This window comes from Alosa sapidissima, chromosome 16, assembly GCF_018492685.1.
Source record: "Alosa sapidissima isolate fAloSap1 chromosome 16, fAloSap1.pri, whole genome shotgun sequence".
In the NCBI taxonomy this organism is placed as follows: Eukaryota; Metazoa; Chordata; class Actinopteri; order Clupeiformes; family Clupeidae; genus Alosa; species Alosa sapidissima.
The window spans coordinates 27,727,813-27,753,681 of record NC_055972.1 but is presented as its reverse complement, the minus strand read 5'-3'; the positions used below and the strand labels follow the sequence as shown (position 1 = coordinate 27,753,681).

Below are 25,869 nucleotides of genomic sequence, written 5' to 3'. Positions count from 1 at the left end.
TGGCAACACTGTTGTGTCATACAATTATGCTAGTAAAACCCCCTTGAAATTGAAAAAAAAAATGTAACCAGTCTAATGACTACTATGTTTTTAAGGTGTTCCTGCAAAGAGATCAATTCTATAGGCTAGATCCTGTAGACTATATACTATCTACAGCCTCCTGTGTTCTACTGTTTGGCACTGTTTGGAACTGACCACCCTAATGCCCCAGCAGTGTGACAGGTGGTATTGTCTGCCTGAGGTCAGCCCTTCAGCAGGCTTTGGGGCACCATGGGAGTGCTCATATGCTCTGACCCAATCCTATAGTATCCCCTACTGAAGCAGGGGAGCAGAGACTCTAGAAACCGCCACAGCTAATGTCTACATTGTATGGATATTGTATACTGTCTGGATATTGTTCATTTATTGTCTATATACAATGGTATTGTATTGTCTGTGCTGTGCTGAGAGACACCATCGGCCAGAACCAAATTTATTTTCTATTAACTTACTTGGACAAATACAGTAATGTCCCATGTATTAGTCACATCATGTATAAACTGCAGGACAGTGGTATTGGAAATAAAAGAACAAAGCCAGTGTATTGACCGCAGCCATGTATTTTCTGCAGTGCCCAATTGCCCAATAGCCCAATGAATCAGAATCAGATGCTTTAATTATAAACAAGAATGAAGTAAAGGAATGCATTCTCATGTAAAGCCCACCTGCAAAATCAATGTGTAAACCTCGGCTGGTAGGAGGGAAATTACGGTAAACCATATTCCGATTCTGATTTGTGTATTCAAGCCCACTGCATCCCCTGGAGTGCCATTCCTGCCACTTCCGTGTGACCTTAGGGATGGGGGATCAACCTCCTTGGAATACCACATCACTGTCTCATATCACATCGCTGTCACAGTATCCATATGACTCCGGGTTCAACTGTATGTGTGGCACTCCTGTCTCTATCGACACAAGCCCACACACATACAGCCCCCCAACCCCTCCTCGACTGATGAGTGTTATTTTCTCTCGATAAAGAAAGACCAGCTCCCTTCAAAAATTAACCGCTCTAACCGTTCGCTTAGTTACTCAGTGAGAATACCCTGCATTCCTTAGCGAACAGCTCAGTTAGTTGGCCAACCAATCAGGGTTCAGCATACTTCCCTTCTGTTTGGGGAAGCTGGTTGTTTGACCTCTTGAAGACCCTGTGAACATTCCAAACTGTAGTCTCCCTGCCGGACTGTCCTCTCCCTCTGCCTCTTTTGTTTTCCAGTGTGAGAAAAAAGAGGAATACATTGAGAGGATCCAGACTCTGGACTTTGACACAAAAGCAGCCATCGCCTCACACATTCAGGAGGTAGGACTCAAAAGGTCTACACAGGAGAGCTGAAGCACATTTTTCACATTTATTTATACACTTTCGCTCCTTGACCCAGTTCTACCTGAAATCGATATAAATTGTCACACTCTCTCCACCATTCACGCTCCAGCATACTGATAACATATGTCATCTCAGAAAACTCGCAGGAGTCAGGAGTGGATTTTAGGTCATCTGTGAGACCCTGCAGTGTCTATAGCCATTTTTATCACAAAGCCCACTGCCTCCATATTTTCACTGGCCCACTTTTTTTTTAAATTATTATTATTTATTTTTTTATTTAATTTGTAAGAGACCATGTACAATACATGCTAAATAAATGTTAGCCTTAGGCTAATTTCCACCTTTGTGTTGTGCTTCAGATTACACTACCCACTCTGCTGTGAAGCTTGGTTGTAGCTTTTCAGGTTTTTTCACACGTGTGTTTGGCTGCTTCTCTCAAGGTCACCCACAACCAGGAGAACGTTCTGGACCTGCAGTGGCTGGAAGGCGGCGAGTCTCTCCCCGAGGACCTGGACTCCTTTTCCAGGAGCATGGCGTTCCACCTCAAGCGCCTGGTGGACGAGCGCGATGACCAGCTGGAGGTACAGTACGCACTACGCAGAGCTCACAGAGGGAAGGGACCTTTCACCACCTCACACACCCAAAAGCCCATAGTTACTGTATGCATTAGCGATTAGCACCTAGGCTTAGCCTGTGAAGTATGGTTATTGATGTGATGGTGGAGGGGGGGTGGGATAAGTGTGTGGTGGCTAGCCTATGTGCTAGCATTAACATGTATATGAAGTGCAGGTGAGGGGGGGCCTTTAAGCGTGGGCCTCCCATAGAGAAGGTCTCTCTGACCTGGAAGGGGCTACACCCCCAGAGTGCCATATACAAAGGGGATAATGATCTCCAGAGTTGCTCTGGGGGCCAGACGCTCTTCATTAAAACGCCATTTCCGCCCGTATGCACACACATACACTCTCCTCTCTCTCTCTCACTCTCACACACACACACACACACACACACACACACACACGCTCACAGGCCTGGGGGAGGGGTGGAACTATAGCTGACAAACACAGGCTCAAACAGCACCCCGGCTTGATGCTTCACAGTCCAACCACTGTATGCAAGCAGCATCCCCCCAAAACTAGCCCATCCCATTCCAGCCCAAAAGCAGATCAATGTAGCGTGACACAAACTGCTGCTCTTCAGACCAGTTCAAACGGAGTTCCCTGAGTTGTGGGTTCCATTTAATGGACTGGTTTTGGCTAGCCTGGCTGGGTGCTCTGGTTCCATCAGGAGAACCGCACTCTTAATCTCCGTCGCTGGCTAATCTGACATCTCATCCTCCATGAGAAACGCCAGTCGGATGCAGATGGAGGTCAGAAGTTTGTGTCAGTCCACTTGTCTGCTCCTGTGGGTCACGATCGGGGTCAAAGGTCAGTCTCATTGAGACCTGTGAACAGTGACTAAGCACTACTACAGGGTTTGCTTTTGCGTTGTGCTCTTTGGCAGTGTTACTTGTTGAAAGCTCTTCTTTTCCATTTAAAAGCTTCAGATGTAATAACACAGCACAATGTCAAGAGCAATGTAATGTCAGCCTATGCACAAATAACCAGACAGTTGCTCTCCGATTGGTGTTTATTAGGATGTGTGTCTGGTTATACCAGGGTGATTTCATTTGAGTCATTTAGTCCTTTTTATTTTTAATTTGATTTGTTCTTGGATGATGTAAAGTACATTGAACGGCCCTGAGTATGAAATGCGATGTCCTTGTTTCCTCCAGACCATCGTGGAGCTGACCCAGGAGAGGGACTGTGGGCAATACTCCCCTCCAGCCCCATATGCTCAGTCTCCTGGCGACTCGCCCAGCATGCGTCGCACCGAGAGCCGACAGCATCTCTCTGTGGAGCTGGCCGATGCTAAAGCAAAGATCCGACGCATCCGACAGGAGCTGTAAGTACCAGATGCCTCTCCTAGTTTTTTTCAGCTGATGCTTTGGCTTGTTACGAGAATGTCTAAATGTCATTTTTAATGTCGGGTTGTTTTTATGGGAGAGACATTTTATGTTTTCTATCCAGTACTTCCCCCTTGAAGGACACTTTATGTGGAAATACTGACGCTTGGTGCAAGTGCTCAGCTCCTTTGCTTTTAAACTAAGTGAAGGATGTTTCTGTCCTCTGAGACCAGCAGTGAGGCAAGCGTGTCCTGAGAAGCCTCTGTTTGGTTCTGATGAGCAAAGCTGACGAGAGCCGCCACTGTAGAAGACAATAGTCTGTGCGCACAGTGGTGACCTAGCATGACTCAGCTTTTAAAAGACCCAAGTAAGAGCAAGCTCCTCCTTAGCCTCGGCGTTCATGAATCACTGTAATTGACCTGAGGACAGCAAAATCTGGCATCTGGCGATAAAAAGGAAAACAAAGACCTCGGCATGATCAGGGGGGGTATTGTTTGGGAAATGCAGTGTTTCCTTTAAGCATCCCCAGCATTACCCTTGTTGGTACATCACCAGCATAGTACCCAAAGAGCTTTCAGCGGCAGACAATAAATAATTGAACTTCCTCTTTGGAGTGGATTAACCTTGAGGGACAATGCGCCGAGGGTTGTTTCCATTTGCTCTGTAGAGGTAGTGGTCAGCGTAATGAGAACCATTTTATAATGGGAACAGGAAGTTGCCGAGGTTCATCTGGCATGAGTGCACATCTTATCTCTGGAAGTTATTAGTGCACATGGCGGCTACAGCTCGCACATAATGGGCTGAGTGTCCTCCTCTCAGACAACAAGTTAAAAAAGTTCCTGCCCTAAGCGCTAGACTGATGGACTGGGCATTTTGACTGGTCAATACCAATAACTCCTTGAAAGTCATGGTAGCTGACATGGGCTGTCGGCTTGCAGACTGACCGATGCTCTTGGCGGTGATGTGTTGGAGACGTGTTTGGCGGAGCCTGGCCGATGTAGCTACTGGTGGACCCCGATGCCAACCGGACGCTAGATGAGATGTTTGGGGATTGGGCCCAAATCAGCTGATGGCGGGCATGATCGTTTTCTCTCTCTCTGGTGTCTTTGACCTACTTACTAAGTTCTGGCCTGATTCTTGGGTACAAAAGTACAAAACCCAGATTGCATTCCAGTGCACCTCCGATTCCCTCTTTCTCTTTTTGTTTTGCTTTCCTGCTTCCCCTTGCGCGCAGCAGTTTTGGAAAAGAGGGCAATCTATTTTAACTGCTGCTTTGGAAAAAAAAACACTCACACACACTCACACATTAAAAATGTATCCAGAGTGCCTCTGCTTGCGCCTCATGATGACTGACTGCTCTTGCAGGCAGTGTAGTGTCCATGTGACTCCACTGTGTGTGTGTGTGTCTGTCTGTCGTCTCCTGGTCGTCTCGGTGGCGGGAGAAACCTCCGTCTGCTGCTCTGTTGACTGCCCCATAAGTGCAGGTCAGCTGGTCGACTCACTGGCTGTCATGCGCTCAGTGTCTTTGTGGTAGGGGTGGGCGATATGGACAAAAAAATAATATCTCTATTTTTTGTGATTTTGACGATAACGATAATTAGTCGATATCCTTTAAAGAATTGTTTTTGTTAAAGTCTGAGTTAATTTACAGCTCATTCTTTATGAATAGCATCATTACAATAATAACCAATAACCTAACCTGTGACTTTTTTTAACCAAATCAACCAATGCATTGTCACTCTATGATACATTTCCAATTCTGCCCCCACTTGTGTGTGTGGCAATGACATGGTCTAGCCAGATACATTAGAGAAGATGAATAGGCCTAACAGTTTCCCAAGAGAAAGTCTGAAGCTGGTTCCTTTCAAACCTTTGCATAGGATTCACTGTAAAACTAAGCAGACCAACAGAGTACATCTCAGTAATTTCCTTCGATGTTTAGTTTAAGAGCAATCATAGGCTAGCATTCCAAGTTACAGAATAGAAACGAGAATAGTTCTTTGTTTACAACTGACTATTAAAATACTCAAAGGCTAATGTTTTCTCTCCATATAATACCGTGTAGGAAAAAACGTGACTGTCTAATCAATGCTACTTGAACAGAAGTAGCTGCATAAAATCCCAAGTATACTCTTGCTGCACAAAATAAACATAAGCGTGCGTGTGACAACGTTGTGACCCACTAGTGATCACGTGACACTTGCTCTGCTGTGGCCAGGGGCTTTTCCCATAGGCTTTTCCCGCATACACCTCCTGGGAATGTATGAGTCTTCAATGCGTGATTTCGAGTGTTTTTCCCCCATAAGTAAATTTAAATACTCGATAATGTCAATTTGCACATCGTTAAAACAACAATCACGATATTATCGCAGACGATATCGCCCATGCACCCCTACTTTGTGGTGGGGATATTATTATTGATATTTTCCAAGGCTGCTGAAAGCAAGCAGGCCGCTGAAGTGGGGAGTGATGATTGAGCCTTTTGTTGTCTGAGATGAAACCGTAGTGTGAAGAGGGGCTTTTCGCCTTTCCGGCTGAAAAGAAGAGAGTGTATGTGTGTGTGTGTTTGTGTGGGTGTGTGTGTGTGTGTTTGTGTATTTTTAATATGTATGTTTCTGCTCACACATGTCGTCGACAGCTGCAAGCAGTGATCGTTATTATTCCGGGCTCTATAAAGCCCGCTGCCTTCTGGTTTCAAACCAGATGTACCTCAGGCTAATGAACATGCCTCACAAGATAATAACCTCAAGTTGAAAACAGACACAGTCAGACAGACACAGTCAGACAGACACACACACACAAGCCTTCAGGTTCAGTGGAGCAGTGACGGGAGATGAGCATTTGCATCAGCCCTCCCAGCTGCATGTGACACTCTCACTCGCGCTCCCTCAGGTTTCCGTGCCTCGCGTGTCTGACTAGCTCCACAAGCCCTGACATGCTCCCCCTCAACCCCCCCCTGCACCCCTCTACACACACTCATGCTCTCTCTCTCATACACACACACACACACACACACACACACACACACATTCGTCTAAACAAACAGGAGAGAGGCGTTTCACTGCAGAACCAGCGCCTGCAAAGTCAAATAAGGTGCTTGCTGGTGGCGAGACTGAATGAGGACGCCCGTACATCTCAACTGAGAACATTTAAACAGAGAGGACAGATTTACTGTCGGTTGGAGTCAGTGGGGTGTGGAGGGGCGGGGGGGTGGCGTTACATGGATCAACAGGAATTTGATGGGGCTCTGCCCACTCCTGCAGATGTTAGCTGGTAGCATGACAACTAGGCCTGGAGAAGGGGCAGCCACAGCCGTTGTGAGATTTGCATCTCTCCTGTACAGCTGCTGTGTGTGTGTGTGTGTGTGTGTGGGTCTTTGCTCTGCTCCAAATGTGCTGGCTGTCCCACTTTTGAATGTTTGGGGGAATGGAATGTCCTTCCTCTTTTGCTGGGGTTTTCTCCATATATCTCCCTGCATGTTCTACTGTCCATAATAACTAATGCAAAACTAGTGAAACTGCAGAATTCAATGAAGCTTGAAAGCCCCTTTTTCAGATGGGGTTCTGCTACTACAGTAGCCACCAATATTGCATTAGGAGTTACATGTTGTAGTGCTAAATGACTGTGTTAAACAAGCTTTTAAAAACAGAATCTTGCTCTCCCCACAATGTGTAAATGATTCTGAGATCAGACCTAAATGCAGCCTCTGAGAAGACAACCATGAATATTGCAGTATATGAATATAAGCTCTTACCCAAGGCAACTTTTTAAGTTTCTATTCGGTGTCTGGAAATGGCTAAGTGTGTGTGTGTGTGTGTGTGTGTGTGTGTTCTACAGTGAGGAGAAGAGCGAGCAGTTGCTAGACTGCCGACAGGAACTGGAGAACATGGAGTCTGAGCTGAAGAGGATTCAGCAGGAGGTAAAACAGTCTCTCTCTCTCTCTCTCAATCACACACACACACACATGCATAATCAGACACACGCATCTCCCAAACAGCCTGCATTCTAGGACATCTCTCTAAAGGATCTCCTCTGATGGCCTGGCTCTTATGCAACACATCAAACTATTGCCTATCTGACTGATTTTCTACAGCTTGTTAAAGCAATTAACCAATTACTGGCTGAGCTATTCTAGGTATGATGACTAACATACTCAGATGGCAGCAAACACGCCCCTGTATTTTTAGCCTTTGCTGTAAACACTATGGGCACGATATGGCATGGTACAGTACACCAGACACAAAGTGGGCCACAGTGGGTCTTCACTACTGGGCATTGTGGTCAATGACCTCACTGATTTCAAACATTTAAATTCTGTGGCACTCTAAGGAGAGTCACACCTGTATCTATGGGCATGCAAGCCATACTATATTTTGTGTGTGTGTGTGTGTCAAGGTGTTTAGTGTTGGTTCGCTTGTGTGTGTGTGTGTGTGATATGACTGATGTGATTATTGTGTGTGTGTGTCCATTAGAACCTGCAGCTGCTGTCTGACGCACGCTCGGCAAGGGCCTACCGGGACGAACTGGACGCTCTGCGAGAGAAGGCCATTAAAGTGGACAAGCTCGAGAGTGAAGTTGGCCGCTACAAGGAGAGACTACATGACATTGAGTTCTACAAAGCCAGGGTGGAGGTAAACATCCTGTGACCAGTGCATTGTAGAACAGCCACAGGCCACTCCTAACAAGGGAAAGAGATTAGCGTGTTTAGATTGTACATTTATATACTGATGACTTTGGCAAGCCTGAATCCACGTCTAAAGCTAAAACAAACTGTAGGCTCTGTATGATCGTAAATCTCTTGTAGACTGTACGTTAGTTAATGAGGAAATGACATTTTGACTCACAGATAATCTTTAATATTTGTTCCTTCTTTAAGGATTTCCCTTTTCTTTGGGAACCGCTCACACTAATTAAAAAATTCTTCTCCATGTAGAAGTGTAGAACACTGAGACCCTCCTATCATCTGACATTTTTATCTTTGTACATTATTTTTTAGACTGGAGTTCTGATAAGAATATTTCGCTGCTCTTCAAACTGTGACAAGAAAGACCTATTATATTATGTTATTCTATTGCAAGAACTCCTATTCTATTCTATTCTATTCTATTCCATTGCATTGCAAGAAGACTCATGTCTGCTGAAAGCGTCACTCCAGCTGTATGGCGGTGGTCATTGCTAATAGCTAATGATCTCCGGTTGCGTGTGTGTCGTCCCTCAGGAGCTGAAGGAGGACAACCAGGTGCTGCTGGAGACCAAGAGCATGCTGGAGGACCAGCTGGAGGGCAACCGAGCGCGCTCGGACAAGCTGCACGAGCTGGAGAAGGAGAACCTGCAGCTCAAGGCCAAGATCCACGACATGGAGATGGTGAGGAACTGAGCGTGCTCAGTAGGGAGAGCGCGGTGGGAGGGGGAGAGGGAGACATGCTGTGGACATTCCTCTGTGTGCAGCGTCAGCCTCTCTGTGTGTATGCCTTGGCCGAGTGTGTGTTTACGCATTTAAGAGTCTGAGTCTGGAGAATGGTGCTGGAGGGTGGATGGCTAAAGTTAGCAGTGCATACAGGTTAAACTCCGTTGAACCTCATTTTTAAAGTGGACAGTTGAGCATAGTTAGCATATGTTTTTTTTTTTATTATTATTATTACAACTCCCTTTTTCTTATTTGTTACCACTGTAGCCAAAAAAGGAAATGATTATATGAGTATACTATTGCATGTTTATTTTGTTTGTATTTCTTATCTGACCGTTTGAAGATTTGTCTGTGTATTTTTTTTATTTATTATTTTTTGTAACTGTTGTTTCTACCCCAGGAGCGGGACATGGACCGTAAGCGCATCGAGGAGCTGCTGGAGGAGAATCTGACGCTGGAGATGGCTCAGAAGCAGAGCATGGATGAGTCCCTGCACTTGGGCTGGGAGCTGGAGCAGCTCTCCAAGACGCCCGACCTCACAGAGGGTAACGCCGCACGTCTAGCACTGACCTCTTCAAAAGGAGGTCTGAGCACCCCGGGGGTCCTCAGAGATGCTACACAGGGGGCCACCAAATCCTTTTTACAAAAAAGAAGAGGATAGTTAAAAAAAGTGCTCTAAATATATTAGAGGGTCAGTAATTATTACATTAACTACAGAAAGTACTTGACACTGTAGGCCTCTTTATACATTAATGTTGGGCCAGTTTGATAAGCACACAAAGCATTTATTATAAAACAAGGCATTACAATGTTATCTATCACAATAACATCAATACCCTGCAACATACCTCTAAAGTATATGCAGCAGGCGAATAGGGGGTCCCTCCAATGTGTCTTTATCAGCGACAAGGCCCTTGGCCTGCAAAACGTTGGATAAGACCTCTGGGTTAGCGTTAGCATTAGCATCAGCAGTAACAGCCTGTGGCCCCCAGGCCCCTAGAACCCCACTGCCCACAGTACGGCAGCCCTGCCCTCTTAAACCCGACTCAACAGATTGGGCCGACCGATGCTTAGTCACACATGATTGATTCCTGTAATTAATATCTAATGACTGCGAGAGCTGGATTAGCGCCAAGCCTGCTTTTGACAGGGACGCTAATGAGTTTAACTGATCCTAAAGCAGGATAAACCACTGTTTGTTTTAAAGTAATGAGACCAGGTTCTGGTAAACAATAACAATGGACTGTATAAGTACCTATGTCCTACACTCTGGTTTTTCCATGTAATATTAGCCGAGTCATTAAGTGTGTGTGTGTCATGTTGTATTGGATTACTCATTGAATATCGTGTGTGTGTGTGTGTTTGGTTGCGTGCCTACAGTACCTCAGAAGTCTCTGGGCCATGAGGTGAACGAGTTGACGTCGAGCCGTCTGCTGAAGCTGGAGAAGGAGAACCAGGAGCTGCTGAAGACCGTGGAGGCGCTGAAGGGAGACGAGCCCGGCGAACGCCTCCGCAAGGCTGACCGTGAGGTCAACAGGCTCACACAGAGGGTACGCAGGACGCCCCCACACCTCTCTTTGTGTGTGTAGGAGGCTCCAGACAAAGCTCAACAGACAGACACACACACACACACACATTCAGACACACACACACATTCAGACACACACACACACACACACACACACACACACACACACACACACACACACACACACACAGACATAAACACACACACATTCAGACACACACACACACACACACACACACACACACACACACACACACACACACACACACACACAGAGATGCATACACTAATACACTGTACAGACACTGTACACATTCACATACTCACTAACACGCACATATGTATACACACACACACTTGTGTATACACACACGTGTATACACGTATACATACACACATGCATTCGTTTTTTTACACTGCAAAGTCTGTAGCCGCAATAGTTGGATGTTTGATTCAGACCTGGGTTCATGAAGAAGACAAACAGAGCTGGAGGATAATTTCCGTGCGTTCTTGACTTGAGTGCTCGTGACTCCCAGAGCTATTTTCAGAAACCTAAGCCTTTGCTTTAAGCCTGGAATGAAAAGGCATGAAATCGCAATTTCTCTCACAATAGCAGGCACGTCAAGTTCAGAAAGCTGTAAAAAAATGAAAAAATAAATACATTTGAAATGGAAGCTAGCTTCAAAAACAGTCTGTCTGCACTGAAAATGTAACCAGTTGTGTCATTTAGTGTGTGTGTGTGGGGGGTGAGGCGAACCAAGCCTGTTTAGAACGATACCCACAGCTGCAGTGAAAAGCGTTTGATTGAAGACAATACAGACAGCCTTGTTACTGCCCCCCTCCTCCCCTCTCATCTCCTCCTCCTCCTCCTCCTCCTCCTCCTCTCTTCGCCTTGGAAGGATGCGAGTGAAGAGAGTGATAATTACCCCAGTCACACTGGGCCTCCATCAGAGAGAGGGGGGGGGGAAGCTAGGAAGGAGAGAGATGGGGAGAGAGAGAGAGAGAGAGAGAGAGAGAGAGAGAGAGAGAGAGAGAAAGAAAAAGAGGGAGAGAGAGAGATGGAGACAGAAGGAGAGAGAGAGAGAGAGCGCAAGGAAAGAAAAAGGGAAGAGGGTGAGAGAAAGCCGGCAGTAGCAGCCTGCAGCACATGACAGGCCTGCGCTACAGCTGTGAGATCTCCCTCTTTTATCCTCCTCCCCTTTAATGCCACCCCCTGCTAACCGTTGAAATGCTACGTCTGGCCACAGACAGGCTCTGCATAATGTCTGCACTGGCTCTAATGGGTTCTGTGTGTGTGTGTGTGTGTGTGTGTGTGTGTGTGTGTGTGTGTGTGTGTGTGTGTGTGTGTGTGTGTGTGTGTGTGTGTGTGTGTGTGTGTGTGTGTGTGTGTGTGTGTGTGTGTGTGTGAGAGAGTGAGGGCACATGTATCAGGGTAATGGTTTTCAATATATTTGTTGCAACCAACCATCTGATTGTTTGTTTGTACATTTATGTAATCGTTGCAAGTGAGTTTGTGTCTGATTGAATTTCTGTATGTGTGTGCTTGTGTCTGTGTGTGTGCATGATCTGTGTGTGTGTGCAGCTGGAGCAGCTGGAGGCTGAGTTGCGTGTGGACAGGGAGAGCCTGCGGAACGCAGAGAACCTGAGTACAGACCTGATGAAGGAGAAGGCCCAGCTGGAGAAGACCCTGGAGACGCTGAGGGAGAACTCGGAGAGACAGGTATGACGGCACAGCACAGCACGCTAAGCCAAGCCAAGCCAAGCCTCAGCAGCACAGTATCAAGGGTGATTTGTGGCGTGTTGTTTTGCAGAATCAAACATGCCTGCTTTTAAACAAAAACAAATCAGTGCTGGAGGAGTTTTGGGGGCAGGATGTATTTGTTTTATTGAATTTGGAATGCAACATGGCCCAAACAGCATTAGGACTCATTTGGAAGTGTCTGGATTGAATTTGAGCAGTAAAGAGGGGAGTCTTTGTGGGAGCTCCGGTCCCAGTATTGGAGAGATATAAAGCTGTACTGGACAAGGGCAAATGGCTAGAGAGTGATTGCTTTGTGGCATGCCAACTTGGTCAAGGCTGTTGGAATCGGCCCCATTCTCACACACACACACACACACACACACACACACACACCCCAATCAGAGTGAATAGACTGTTGGCTATGCTCAATGGGCACGTGCTTCCAAATCATTGCTTTTGAAAGACATGATGTTAATCTGAAGTGACTGTTTGTTTAGCCGCTGTATGGCTCTCTGATCTGCACTGACCCTCCTCTCTGTGTTCACATGTCCAGGTGAAGGGGCTGGAGCAGGAGAACGAGCACCTGAACCAGACCGTTTCCTCCCTGCGGCAGCGCTCGCAGGTGGGCGCGGAGGCGCGCGTCAAGGACGTGGAGAAGGAGAACCGCGTCCTGCACGAGTCCATCAAGGAGACCAGCGGCAAGCTCAACAAGCTGGAGTTCGAGCGCAAGCAGCTGCGCAAGGACGTGGAGCTGTACCGGGAGAAGGGCGAACGCGCCGAGGAGCTGGAGATGGACATGCAGCGGCTGGAGCGCGAGAACGAGACGCTGCAGAAGCGCCTGGCCTCACTGGGCATCACCTGCGAGAGAGTGGAGGCGCTGGAGAAGGAGAACGCCGAGCTGGAGGCCGAGAGCCGCAAGCTGAAGAAGAAGGTGGACTCTCTGCGAGGGACGGCGTTCCAACTGGAGGCCCTGGAGAAGGAGAACGCGCAGCTGGACGAGGAGAACCTGGAGCTGCGGCGCGCGACGGAGAACCTCCGCTCGGTTGGCTCCAAGGCGGCGCAACTGGAGATGGAGAACCGCGAGCTGGAGAACGAGAGGAGCCAGCTGAAGCGAAGCCTGGAGCTCCTCAAGGCCTCGTCCAAGAAGAGCGAGCGTCTGGAGGCCAGCTACCAGGGCCTGGACACGGAGAACCAGCGGCTCCAGAAGGCGCTGGAGAACAGCAGCCGCAAGATCCAGCAGCTGGAAGGGGAACTCCAGGACGTGGAGTCCGAGAACCAGAGCCTGCAGCGCAGCCTGGAGGAGCTGAAAATCTCCAGCAAGCGCCTGGAGCAGCTCGAGCAGGAGAACAAGGTGCTGGAGCAGGAGAGCTCGCAGCTGGAGAAGGACAAGAAGCAGCTGGAGAAGGAGAACAAGAGGCTGAGGCAGCAAGCCGAGATCAGGGACTCCAAGCTGGACGACGACAACCAGCGGATCTCCCATCTCGAGAAGGAGAATCGGGTCCTCAACAAGGAAGTGACCGCACTGAAAGATTCCTGCAACAGGGTCAAAGACCTGGAGAAGGAGAATAAGGAGATGGTCAAACAGGCCACCATTGATAAGAAGACACTGGTTACGTTGAGAGAGGTGTGTTCATTTATGTTGAAATGCTGGAATACCAATTTGGAGTATTGCTGATGCCAGATTTAAGCAATTGTTTAGATTTGTTACTAGAGTACATAATTATAAATCCAATGTTGTTGGACACACACAGTATACTTATTATGAAGGCAACATGAGTAGGGCACAAACTTGATGTTACATAAGCAGCCTCAAATTAATAAAACATTAATGGCAACCGATTAGCCGTAAATGAGCATTAATGAGCATTCATTAGTCCGATTGCGTCAGTGCTGTGTGAGTCAGTGCTCTGTGTTGATTATGGCCTAGGAACTGGTGAGTGAGAAACTGAAGACCCAGCAGATGAACAACGATCTGGAGAAACTGACTCACGAACTGGAGAAAATTGGCCTCAACAAGGAGCGTCTGCTGCATGACGAACAGAGCTCTGATGACCGGTAATATGCAAAGACTTTCCCCACATGAGCTCACACATACAGTCAAGTGTATCAACTAAAGGCATAGCCATTGTGACCGATCCCACAGAATAAACACAAAATAAAAGCCAAAAGTAATAACTTAGTTGGTTAAAAATGTGACCCTATAAAGTCTTTACTTTTCTAAAACTGTATATGCATTCAGCAATCTTGACTGTATTTTGATAATTTCCCAGCAGTGACTTCCCTATCTGCATGAGTACTGTAGTAGTGGCAAACGGGCTTGAGGAGAACCCCCGTTTTGAATGAGTTTGCATATTACTGGTGCATTGCTGCAGGTACAAACTGTTGGAGTCCAAACTGGAGTCGACGCTCAAGTCCTCGCTGGAGATCAAAGAGGAGAAGATCGCCGCCCTGGAGGCCAGACTGCAGGAGTCCTCCAACCTCAATCAGCAGCTACGGCAGGAGCTCAAAACAGTGCGTGCTACTCTGGAACACCAACACTTAAGATCACCACCATTTTACTTTGCATGTTTAAGTCCATACTATGTAGGAATACTCTGTAGTAGTAGTAGGACGATAATTTATATAATAGAATGTATAATTTATAATAGAATAAAGAGAAGGGAACAATGGCGACTGTTGTAGATGGCATCTGATTGCTTGCATTGGTTGTTTTTCTCCCTCCTCAAATCTTCTTGTTGGCTCTGTCCAGGTGAAAAAGAACTATGAGGCCCTGCGCCAGAGGGAAGAGGAAGAGCGCATGGTGCAGAGCTCGCCCTCTAGAGGCGGGGAGGACTCCCAGGTGGTCCACAAGTGGGAGAAGGAGAGCCAGGAGGCCACGCGGGAGCTGCTCAAGGTCAAGGATCGCCTCATCGAGGTCGAGAGGAATGTGAGTGAGCCCAGACCGCCACATCAAAAAGCGCACGTCTCCCACTAAAAGCCACTTTCTAAATCCAGCCATGCAATTTAAAACGTCACCGGCCAGACGCGTTTAACCCTGCTGACGATGTGCGTTTGGGTTTACAGAACGCCACCCTGCAGGCGGAGAAGCAGGCGCTGCGCTCGCAGCTGAAGCAGCTGGAGACCCAGAGCAGCAACCTGCAGGCGCAGATCCTGGCCCTGCAGCGGCAGACGGCCTCCCTGCAGGAGAACAACACCACCCTGCAGACCCAGAACGCCAAGCTACAGGTCCGATCTCCATCTCTCTCTCTCTCTCTCTCTCTCTCTCTCTCTCTCTCTCTCTCTCCTGTCTCTCTCTCTCTCCTGTCTCTCTCTCTCTCCTGTCTCTCTCTCTCTCTCTCTCTCTCTCTCTCTCTGTCTCTCTCTCTCTCTCTCTGTCTCTCTCTCTCTCTCTCTCTCCTGTCTCTCTCTCTCCTGTCTCTCTCTCTCTCTCTCTCTCTCTCTCTCCTGTCTCTCTCTCTCTCTCTCTCTCTCTCTCTCTCTCCTGTCTCTCTCTCTCTCTCCCTCTGCCTCTCTCTCTCTCTCTCTCTCACTCACAAACTGCGGGTCTGACCTCCATCTTGCTCTCTCCCTCTGGGCTCCTCCACCCCTAACTCTGTCCACTAGCATAGCCTCGCTCACCCAGCCTCGCACCCTCGCTCACCCAGCCTGTCCTCCTATGCTACTCCTAATACGTTGAGATCAAACCTCTTGTCATGGATTACTGTCAAGCCTGAGTGATGGGAGAGGGGAAATCCCCATGTTAAATCCAGCCCCAACATCAGTCTGGAGACAGCAGCAAGAGAGAGAGGGGAGAGGACAGGGGGGGGAAAAACAAGGTCACAGAGTCGAGTCGAGTCAAATTTAGCCGTGGAAGTTTAGCTTTCCTGCTGCTGCGCCCGAGAGTAATTACACGTTTCCCTCTGCGCCGAGCACTTTCCATTAGTGCCCGCAAAAAAAAAAAAAAGTGCTTGCAAGAGTGTTGTTGAGCAGTGCAAACTGGCACCGTACAAAAATGTGCCAGTCAGAAAGACATCAGCTCATGGCGCCGTGCCCCCTAATGCCCAGTAATCTGATGTCGTGCTGGTGCAGGGGGCTGTACTCTGTGGAATTATATGATCAGTGTGCCAAGGGCACCCTGCTTCAGCACCGAGTCCAGTACAGTACAGAAGTAGCAGTGTGGTGATGTTCTCAATATGGAAGAGATGTAGCATCCGTGTCCTATACCACATATGGGTGCAGTGCCCACTGGGTCCAGTCAAAACCATGTACATTTCACAAACCCACTTCCTATTTTTGCCTACTCATTTCCTAGTCATTTACTGACCTATGAAATAGGTCAAAAGCCTCCATATATAAAAAGAATGCTGTAAGTTTCTCAGACATCTTCCTAATCCTGTCTGTTTCCGGCTGCGCCCCCACGGCAGGTGGAGAACTCGACGCTGAACTCCCAGAGTGGCGCGCTGATGGCTCAGACGGCGCAGCTGCAGAGCCAGCAGTCGAGCGCGGAGGGCGAACGCGACGGGGCACTGCGCGAGCGCGAGGAGCTGCGCTCCACCTACGAGCAGCTGCTCCGCGACCACGAGAAGCTGGCCGCGCTGCACGAGCGGCAGGCGGCCGAGTACGAGGCCCTCATCGGCAAACACGGCGGCCTCAAGAGCACCCACAAGAGCCTGGAGGTGCAGCACCGCGACCTGGAGGACAGGTGAGCTGCGCTGGGCAGTCTGGGGCTTTTACAATGGCCAAGAACTGTCGCAGTGAGAGTCAATATATACTGCAATTCTGTTGTAGGCCCCACAAAACAATGACAACAGTGAGCAATGTAGCTGTATCTGGGTCCTTACACTTTAAGCCAAAAGCGATCCTCGATATTAAATTTAATATTAATATATGTGGTATTTATATATGATATTTATTATGTATTTGTACCAAACATCATCCCTTTTTATCCCTCACTTTTGTCCTCTGTAGCTGTTGTGGTATAGTTTGTAGTAACCATTGATTTGATGTGTATTTTAATTTTTAAATGTAAACTAATTTTGAAGCAGTTTGACAGAAAACTGTGGTTGTGTTGGTCACATGAGCTATAACTTCCGGTATCCTCACGTTGCATCATGTCCGTCATGTGCTTGTGCGTGTGTGTGCCTATCTCAGGTACAACCAGCTACTGAAGCAGAAGGACCAGTTGGAGGAGCTGGAGAAGGCCCTGAAGGTGGAACAGGAGAAAATGCTGACCGAGAACAAGAACCACGAGGCCACCGCCGCCGAGTACCGCAAGCTGAAGGACGAGAATGACCGGTAAGTATGGGATGAGGAGGAGGAAGGGGGGAATGCGTGGAGAACCATGAGATGCTGGACACCCGGCTGTGTTATGTGGAATTGGAAAAATCTGAATGCAAATTTTGATTAAAAGTGAGTTTTTGCATTCCTCCATTTGAGAGGGATAGATAGATAGATAGATAGATAGATAGATAGATAGATAGATAGATCCTTAGGGGAAATTCAAGTCTTGTTACTTGTGAGATGTCTTGTATAAGACTTGTATGCTTAATGGTGAGGTCAGCGATTTATAATCTACCATTTTTGTGGAACTATTCTTGTGGAGCAATATTCTCCCCTCTGTCCTCTGGCTGCCTGTTCCTAATGCTCTGTGTTCTACACAATAAAACTGTTAACCACAATCAAGAACTGCATCTTTCATGAATGCGATCATCAAAGTGTCTGCTGTTTACCTCTTTCACTGACCTCTCATAACTAAGCCGATTGTCCCCCTCTGCTGCGTTTGTCCAGGCTCAACCAGACGTACCAGCAGCTGGTGAAGGAGAACGAGGGCCTGCAGTCTGACCACAAGACCGTGAAGAGCCAGCTGAACGCCGCCAAGCTGGAGCAGACTCGTCTAGAGGCCGAGTTCTCCAAGCTCAAGGAGCAGTATCAGCAGCTGGACATCACCTCCACCAAACTGACCAATCAGTGTGAGGTATGGCACCGCCACGCCACACGCAGTGTGTCCGCGGGGTCTTAAAAAGTCGTTAAAAGTCTAAAATTCAATCTCAATTTTAGGTCGTAAAGTCTTTTTTTAGAACATCTCTAACACACACCGACAGGAGGTAAACAACTCAACCATTCAGTATCCTCACACTGTACACAAACAACTAGATAAATAACTATTTCCTCCAACAACATGCCATGCGCCTCCAGTAAATAAGCAAGTCCATCCCTCAGTGGCCCATCAAGTGTCCTTGACTCCATCGATTGATGTTTGTGCTTCTGCACTTGCAGTGCAGTTATTTGTAAGGTACTCTGGGAAGGCGCGTCCAGTCATCGACTGGGTGTAATATGAGGAAGTGATGAGATTACGCTCTTGCTGGAAACAGACCGAGACAGCGGAGGAGTTCGGTTCAGGCAGAGTTCAAGCCTACATATACTCTCGCTCAAAAATCCACTGCGGTGCCAGTGTAGGTTGGCTGTGTGGAAGTATTGACATTCTCATTGAGTCGAGCGTGATTTATGAAGGCAAATGGGTCTCCGTGGACATGAATGTGCACCTAAGGAATGTGTGAACATACCAGAATGTAGAAGCTCTGACACTGTCTGTGGGAGGCAATAGCAAATCCCAAAGGAGAGTGCCGAGGCATGTCCTGGCATTGTGTTTCATGGAGGCGAATCGTGCCGTTTTAGCCAGCTGTTCCTGCTGGGGTGGTGGATTATGCAGACTGGATTATCTGTTTTTGCGCATGTGTTTGCATGATATTGTCAGTTCATGAGCCTAAGCACATCTTCTCTCTCCCGAACGACCCCCCCCCCCCCCCCCAACTCCCACAGCTACTGAGCCAGCTGAAGGGGAACCTGGAGGAGGAGAACCGGCACCTGCTTGACCAGATCCAGACCCTGATGCTGCAGAACCGGACACTGTTGGAACAGACCATGGAGAGCAAGGACCTGTTCCACGTGGAGCAACGACAATACATGTGAGCAGCCATTTCCCCCATGATGTACACCCTGAGCTGTAAACCCACAGCTTTACGCTACTCTGCCCAGCACTAAATCCCAGCTTTATTGGTGGCTTTCACTGCCACTGCTCTTTTTGGGGCCAGACCTCCAAACGCATGATACACACTGCAGGCCCTTCACCTTTGTTTTACTCTCACACCCATCATCTCTTTGTTTCAGTGGACCACTGGGAACTGTCTGATCAGCGTATTATTTATGTATTTAACATCTAACTGATTGTCATATTTTTTCTTCCTCTTCCTTATTTCTTTCTTTTTCCTTTCTCTCTCTCTCTCTCTCTCTCTCTCTTTCTCTTTCTCTTTCTCTTTCTCTTTCTCTTTCTCCCTCACTCCCTCCCTCCCTTTCTGGCACAGTGACAAACTGAACGAGCTGAGGAGACAGAAGGAGAAATTGGAAGAGAAAATAATGGACCAGTACAAGTTCTACGACCCCTCGCCTCCACGCAGGTAAACATATGTGCATGGTTAGCCTGAGCAGCTGCTCATGCGCTGACCTCTCGTTTCGCTGGCAGAGGATAGGAGTTAAACCCTAAACCTAGCAAAGACATCTTAGTATTCCTTCTGTGCATGCATGTGTGTTTGTATGTCTGTGAGAGAGACTGAGTGTGCGTGTGTGTTTGTGTGCGTGTACACAGAGTGGGAGTACCTGAATTAATATCGGTGATCCGACAGACTTCTTATAATAAAAACCCTGTAGTGTAATCCTCACTGCCTTTGATTAGAATGCTGTTTCTATCAGACTTTTATCAGACTGTAAGTAATCAGGTAATTTTGTGATCATGTTTCAGAGCCTGGATTAGCAGGTATTTGTTTGTTGTGTGTTCACCTCTCTGCATGTAAACTCCTGCAGCGTTACACATGCAGTTCTCTGTGCCCTCATCCTACCCCAGACGAAAAAAAAAAAAAAAAGATTCCCTGGCCTATTTAAATACATGAAACACTGTGAACCTTTAAGTGATAAGTGAACCCTGTCTGATAAATGAAATGGATGTGTCATATTGCTCATTTATCATTTGATGCTAATGTCTGTCTCTCATCTGTCTCTGGCCTGTGTTGCATGATTTTGTATGTAAACCACTGCGGGTGTGTGTATACTGAAATGCTGTTTTTTTTATAATATGCTCCTCAAAGTCTCAGGCTGCAACTTAAATATCCCACATAGGATCCTTCTGAGCTTCTAGAAACCCCATGTCTCTATCTCTCTCTGTGTCTTGCCCCCTAACCCCCACCCCATCCTACCCCTACCCCTTCGCCCCTCTTCAGACGGGGCAACTGGATCACCCTGAAGATGAAGAAGCTGATCAAGCCCAAGAGCCGCGAGCGCATGCGCTCTCTGACCCTGACGCCCACGCGCTCCGATTCCAGCGAGGGCTTCCTGTCCGTGCCACTGGACAGCCAGGACAGCTCGTCGATAGGCTCCGGCTCCAACTCGCTCGACGACACGCTCACGCACAAGAGGAGCAACAGTGAGTGTCCGGCGGCCTCGCCAAACCGGGGCACGCCCCCTTAACATCATGACATCAGGAGTCCGATAGGGGACCGGTCAGACTGGAAAACAGGTCAGGCAGGACAGGACAGTCTAACGTCTGGCCAGCTGCTCTTACACAGGAATCACATACACTTTGCTTGGCCTGGATTTTATGTTTTTGATTATGTGAACTAGCACTAACAGTGCATAGCTTCTAGCATCCAGTAATTCTCTGAGGAAAAAAAAAGTATTTGTATGGAGCACAGAAATCAGTGCAGTTGCGCCATACATGCCATCACTCAGGCCTTTTCCAGAAACTTCTCTTCTGACGAAACAAAAAGTGTCAGGTGAGGTCAGATGGATGATTTTTACTGTAGGTCATTTTTAGAAGGCCATCAGTGAACCCAGCCCAGTTCCTGTTCACTCCTGTTCTGTTCTTTCCAGTCAGTCAGTCAGTCCATCCGTCAGTCAGTGAGAGAGTAGCTCATGGAAAACGGGCCCGGGGTGGATGGGTGGGGGACTTAAAAGGCTTTAATGGTTTGCTGACTCCTATCCTGTTGCTGGAAGTGTGTGTAGTTGCTCTGCTCGCTGTGCTATGCTAGTGTGGGGCCTAATACGTGTTGTGTGTTGATTTTTCCCCCCTCTCTCTTTGGCAAAAAAGGGAAGAGAATGCAGCACACCCTATCGCAGGGTTCCTCGACTGGTATGCTTCTGGGAGAGTGGGGGAGCGACGGGTTGGGTGGGCGGGTTGGGTGGGTCCATAGCCGAGATGTCCTGTCCCCCCGGGGCATGGGAACACGTTGTGACCCATCGTTCAGTGTCCATACCTATTAAAAGGTGCAATGCATCACTGTTAAGAACAGCCCAATGTCCCATAAGTAAAACTGACAAATTAGCCCAGTTACTGTTGATGCTTTTTTGTGTGTGTGTTCTTTTATTATCCTTTCTTTAATGTTTTCTGTTACGTAATATCCTGGTCACTAATCACAGATTGACTGCGGAGAGGTATATGAAAGAGATTTGTCTCGGACGCAAACTCTCTCCAAAACCATTGAACTCTTTGTCCTCCTATTGTGAGGAGGAACAGGCTCACTTGTAACTGAATCAGCACTGTGGTCAGATTCAAGTCACTGGACCAGTGCCAGTGATGTGGATAAGCATCCACTACTGAGGAAGACTTTAAGATATACCTCAGGCCTGCTGAATTTCTGGGCTTTTTTCCTGTGCAAATACAAAAGCTCCTTTTGTGCATTCCTTAAAGCTGCGCTGTAGTTTCCTTGGTGCCCCCCCCACCCATATTGTCCCCTCAATTGCACCCTTTAATAAAACATCACCCTTTTGTGTGTGGTGTCCTTGTGAAGTGTTTGGCTGCCAGCATATTGTCTCGGGTCTGAACCTCTTTCACAGCCATCCCAGTGTTTCTGTGTGTTTGTATTTAAGTGGTTGTGTGTGTGTGTGTGTGTGTGTGTGGGAATGAATGTGAGTGAGAAATTGATGGTGTGGGTGGGTGTGTGCACAAGAGAGCGACTGATTTTAGTTTGTGCATCTGTGCATGATTGTGAGCAATTGAGATTAGGTGTGTGTGTGTGTGTGATGGGTGGAGAGAGAGAGAGGGAAAGAAACTGATTGAGTTTGTGTATGTGTGCATGATTATGAGTGAGAGATATTGTGTGTGTGTGTGTGTGTCTCACTTGTCCAGTCAGTCCTCGGTGCATTGGTTTGTTCCCCTCCTGCCCCGTTGCTCTTAGCATTGTTAACACCCATCTGTTCTCTCCCCCTTCCCTTTTTGTTTTGTTTTTTCTTTTCCTCCATCTCCCCACTCGGTCGTTTCTTCATTTCTTCACGTCTGGTCACTCCTCCTTTCGCTGGTTGTCTGTCCAGTGACAGCCCTGAAGCGGCTGCCCTTTATGAGGAACAGGCCCAAGGAGAAAGACAAAGTGAAGGCCATCTACCGTCGGTCCATGTGTAAGATCTCTGGCAGTCTAGCCTTCCTCCACCCTCTCCCACCCCCCAACCCCCTTTGGCCTGTGCCTGCCGCCGACTCCTCCGACTCCTCCTCCTCCTCCTCTTCTTTTTAGTCTTTTTTTTTGTGCTCAGGTCTTCTTGTTTTGCTAAGAGTTGATGTCAGTTTAGTGCACAATTATGCACCTCACTAAGCACTGCTAAGTAACCTCTTAGGAAACCTCAAGTAGTTCCCGTGTTTTTGGCATAGCACAGTAAATGCATGTTTGCCCCAGTAGCTGAAGATGGCGCAGTGGTCATGGAGATGTTCTCTTATATAGAGCGAATGTACTCATGGATAAACCATAGAAGCGTTTGTGGTGTTTTTGTCTTGTAATTGATATGATCATAATCCCCGTAACTCATACTGAAGTAGAACCTTAACTTGTGGTAGATTATAGATACTAGAAACTCTTAACCCTAGCTGCCCATACAGTAGCCTTTTACTTACTAGCCTCTAACTCTGTGCATTCCAGTAGCTAATTGTAGAGTAAGAATGTCCTTTTACTATCCCTTAACCCTTTGGTATCCTGTAACTAACCAGTGTGTAAGTGTGGCCTGTAGAGTAGCTCTATTGGTACCAGCAGACAGCAGGCAGGCATTGGTGTTGTGTAGTGTTGTTTGCCATCTCTGGCCGTGTGTGTGTGTGTGGCTCGTGGCCCCATCTTTGCTCATGGTGTGTGTGGTGTGAGTGGCGTGTCCCATCTCTTGCCCTCGGTCACTGCTGCACGGCAGGCATGGCTAACGTCCAGTAACTACCGCCTCTATCACCAACACTACTACCACCACCGCACCAACTCACTGCATCCACTGCCCTCCACTCAGCCACCATGTTGGGAATGAAATGGAGTGTGCAGACTCTTACTGTCTCTGCTTCTATCTCTGTCTTTCTTTCTTTCGTTCTTTCTTTCTTTTTTCAGTTGTTGTCTTTCTTTTCTTCCTCTCAAATTTAAATTTCTTTCTTTCTTTTAATTTTGGTCTTCCTTCTTCTACCTCTATAGTGCTGTGTTTGAACACTTCTGTTTTGGTGTGAAGTCGTGAAGTGTTTTTGGTGTTATTTTTTTTAGTATATTTTTCTCTCTTTCTCTAGATACATTTCTCTTTTTCTGTCAGTTATGCTTAAATCTTCCAGAACTCTTTATGTCTTTCCTTTCTTCTCTGTCTACTCTCAGTCGTGCGGCTGCATTTCAACTCTGTGCATGCCACTGCTAACATGGCTGTGTGTCTCAGGCCGTTGGCGTGAGGCGCGAGAGGCCCTTGCATGACTGCCTACTGCTCCCTGTGAGCAACACCTCTCCCTCTCTTTCTTTCTTTCTTTCTTTCTTTCTCTCTCTCTCTCTCTCTCTCTCTCTCTCTGTTTACTTTTGTCGGGGTGCTCCACAGTGTTCCCCCTCTACCCCCTCATACTGGGATATGTGTGGTGAGACGGGTGAGGGGGGCACAGCGGGGCATTAATCTGGCCTTCGTGTCCATCCGTCTCTGTCCAGCAATGAACGACCTGCTCCAGACCATGGCGCAGGCCGGGGGCCAGTGGGCCGGAAGCACCGACAACCTGGACGGCCCGGAGGAGTCAGCCCCGGCAGGCCAGCGCATGAAGGAGCTGGGCTCCATGGCCTACTCCACCAACGCCATCAACTACGCCACCCTCAGCCTGCCCGCCGGACACAGGAGCAAGCAGAAGCTCAAAAACAAAGGTACAGACAGCACTGACCATCAGTACTGACACTGAATGTCTTCGTCAGCCACAGACAAAAGGCAATAGTTTGTGTGTGAACTGAATAAGTGTGCGAGTATTTTGCTGTGTGTTTCTGAAATAAAAACAGCCATCCACTATTTTTGCAGCTTTACAGCTCAGTATTTTTTTTTTGTCTCTTCTGGACGTGTCAAACCATTTCAAGCTCTGCTGTCCATTGACCTCATCTGATGTGCTGCCCTGCCCTTGTCAGTGATGTTTTGTCAAACATATTCCGTTCCCTTGCCAACAGACAACACTTCCTATGAGGACGTCACCCCTACATCCTCAGAGGACCCCAGTGGAACACGAGCACAAGGTGAGGGTGCCACTCCAAACACGAACGCTCCGTTCAATAGCCTAGCGCACTCCAAACACGAACGCTCCGTTCAATAGCCTAGCGCACTCCAAACACGAACGCTCCGTTCAATAGCCTAGCGCACTCCAAACACGAGACACTCTGTTCAATAGCACAGCACACGGCAGACTAATTGTCAGGCAGTTCGTCTCCAGTGCTGTGAAAACACTGAAAAAACTAGGATATTTGTATATACTCATACTAATCAGTCTGCCACCCCATGTGCTGAGGCTGAGTGTTAGTAAACAGCATCTTGACCTCAATTTCTCCTCATTTCCTTCATTCCATCTAGCTAGTTTGAAACGCTCAGCACGCCCAGCTGTCTCTATCCTAGCTCTTCCTGACTGTGTCTGTTTTTATGATGACCAAGCGGCATGTTTCCATTTAGTCGAGGCAACTCGCTTCCTTAATGTGCAAAAAAAAAAGTGATTATTCTCTGTGGCTTTGCGTGAGCAGTCAGCACACAGAGGGATTACATAGAGGTTGGACCCAGTCAGGGTCAGTCGCCGTGGGGACAGTGCAGCACAGCACAGGACAGTGTGGCCTCAGATAGAGCTGCTTCTCTGCTGCACAGAGTGCAGGAAACCTCGTCTGTGTGTCTGGGTGATGGAGTCGGTCAGCCCTCCAGTCCAAAACCAGCCGCCACTCTGGATTATTCATATCCAAAGAAGGCTGAAGCTTGACAGTGTGTGTGTGTGTGTGTGTGTGTGTGTGTGTGTGTGTGTGTGTGTGAGGGTGGGGGTTGTAAAGTTGTGTGTTATAGATAGAGGGAGGGCTTTTGTGTGTGTGTGTGTCTATCTCTGTTTGTGTGTGTGTGGGAGAGAGAGAGATATATAGAGAGCAAGCTTCTGAGTGTGTGTGTGTGTGTGTGTGTGTGTGTGTGTGTGTGTGTGTGTGTGTGTTTGTGAATCAGCGAGTGAGAGCGAGAGGTAGGTGTGTGTGTGTGTGTGTATATATGTGTGTGTGTGTGTGTGTGTGTGGGTATAGTTGTCACAGTCAGATGTTTGTGTTGCTTGGACAGGCCTGCAGCTCATTAGCAGGGCCAAGGCGCTCTGTCCCTCCTCCTCCCTCGCCTCATCCACCATGTGCCGAGTCCCCTGTAACATCTGTAGTAGTAAGTGGCGCTCACCCGCATGCATGTCTGCCACTGGACACTAACCACACCACCAGTCACTCTCACATCTCAACACATCAGAACGTCAGCTCTTCCCATCACTGTCCATACCCACTATCCATTTCTGTCAACTCTGACAGCCCTCTCAACTGCTGACTTTAACACTCTTTGGCACAGTCGGTGTTGGGTATTATGGGTCAGGCATGTCCCACACTCCTCCACAAATTGA

General features: G+C 47.8%; 1 protein-coding gene across 7 annotated transcripts in view; it reads left to right on the top strand.

Annotated features, from left to right (window-relative positions):
- ccdc88ab (coiled-coil domain containing 88Ab) overlaps positions 1 to 25,869 on the top strand; it is a 55,885-nt gene that overhangs the window by 23,167 nt on the left and 6,849 nt on the right. For 3 of the 7 annotated variants that reach the window (XM_042064997.1, XM_042065000.1, XM_042064999.1), the window contains exons 6-30: positions 1,256 to 1,339; positions 1,804 to 1,944; positions 3,135 to 3,304; positions 7,143 to 7,224; positions 7,778 to 7,936; positions 8,524 to 8,670; positions 9,113 to 9,257; positions 10,093 to 10,262; positions 11,823 to 11,960; positions 12,535 to 13,605; positions 13,909 to 14,036; positions 14,354 to 14,492; positions 14,731 to 14,907; positions 15,045 to 15,206; positions 16,385 to 16,662; positions 17,112 to 17,255; positions 17,748 to 17,934; positions 18,780 to 18,925; positions 19,322 to 19,414; positions 20,231 to 20,433; positions 21,097 to 21,138; positions 22,317 to 22,400; positions 23,924 to 24,130; positions 24,422 to 24,487; positions 25,548 to 25,640. In XM_042064997.1, coding sequence (XP_041920931.1) covers positions 1,256 to 1,339; positions 1,804 to 1,944; positions 3,135 to 3,304; positions 7,143 to 7,224; positions 7,778 to 7,936; positions 8,524 to 8,670; positions 9,113 to 9,257; positions 10,093 to 10,262; positions 11,823 to 11,960; positions 12,535 to 13,605; positions 13,909 to 14,036; positions 14,354 to 14,492; positions 14,731 to 14,907; positions 15,045 to 15,206; positions 16,385 to 16,662; positions 17,112 to 17,255; positions 17,748 to 17,934; positions 18,780 to 18,925; positions 19,322 to 19,414; positions 20,231 to 20,433; positions 21,097 to 21,138; positions 22,317 to 22,400; positions 23,924 to 24,130; positions 24,422 to 24,487; positions 25,548 to 25,640 — 4,456 coding nt within the window. The remainder of the gene's footprint in view (positions 1 to 1,255; positions 1,340 to 1,803; positions 1,945 to 3,134; positions 3,305 to 7,142; positions 7,225 to 7,777; positions 7,937 to 8,523; positions 8,671 to 9,112; positions 9,258 to 10,092; positions 10,263 to 11,822; positions 11,961 to 12,534; positions 13,606 to 13,908; positions 14,037 to 14,353; positions 14,493 to 14,730; positions 14,908 to 15,044; positions 15,207 to 16,384; positions 16,663 to 17,111; positions 17,256 to 17,747; positions 17,935 to 18,779; positions 18,926 to 19,321; positions 19,415 to 20,230; positions 20,434 to 21,096; positions 21,139 to 22,316; positions 22,401 to 23,923; positions 24,131 to 24,421; positions 24,488 to 25,547; positions 25,641 to 25,869) is intronic. The other 4 variants (XM_042064998.1, XM_042065003.1, XM_042065002.1 and 1 more) reach the window with 2 other exon arrangements.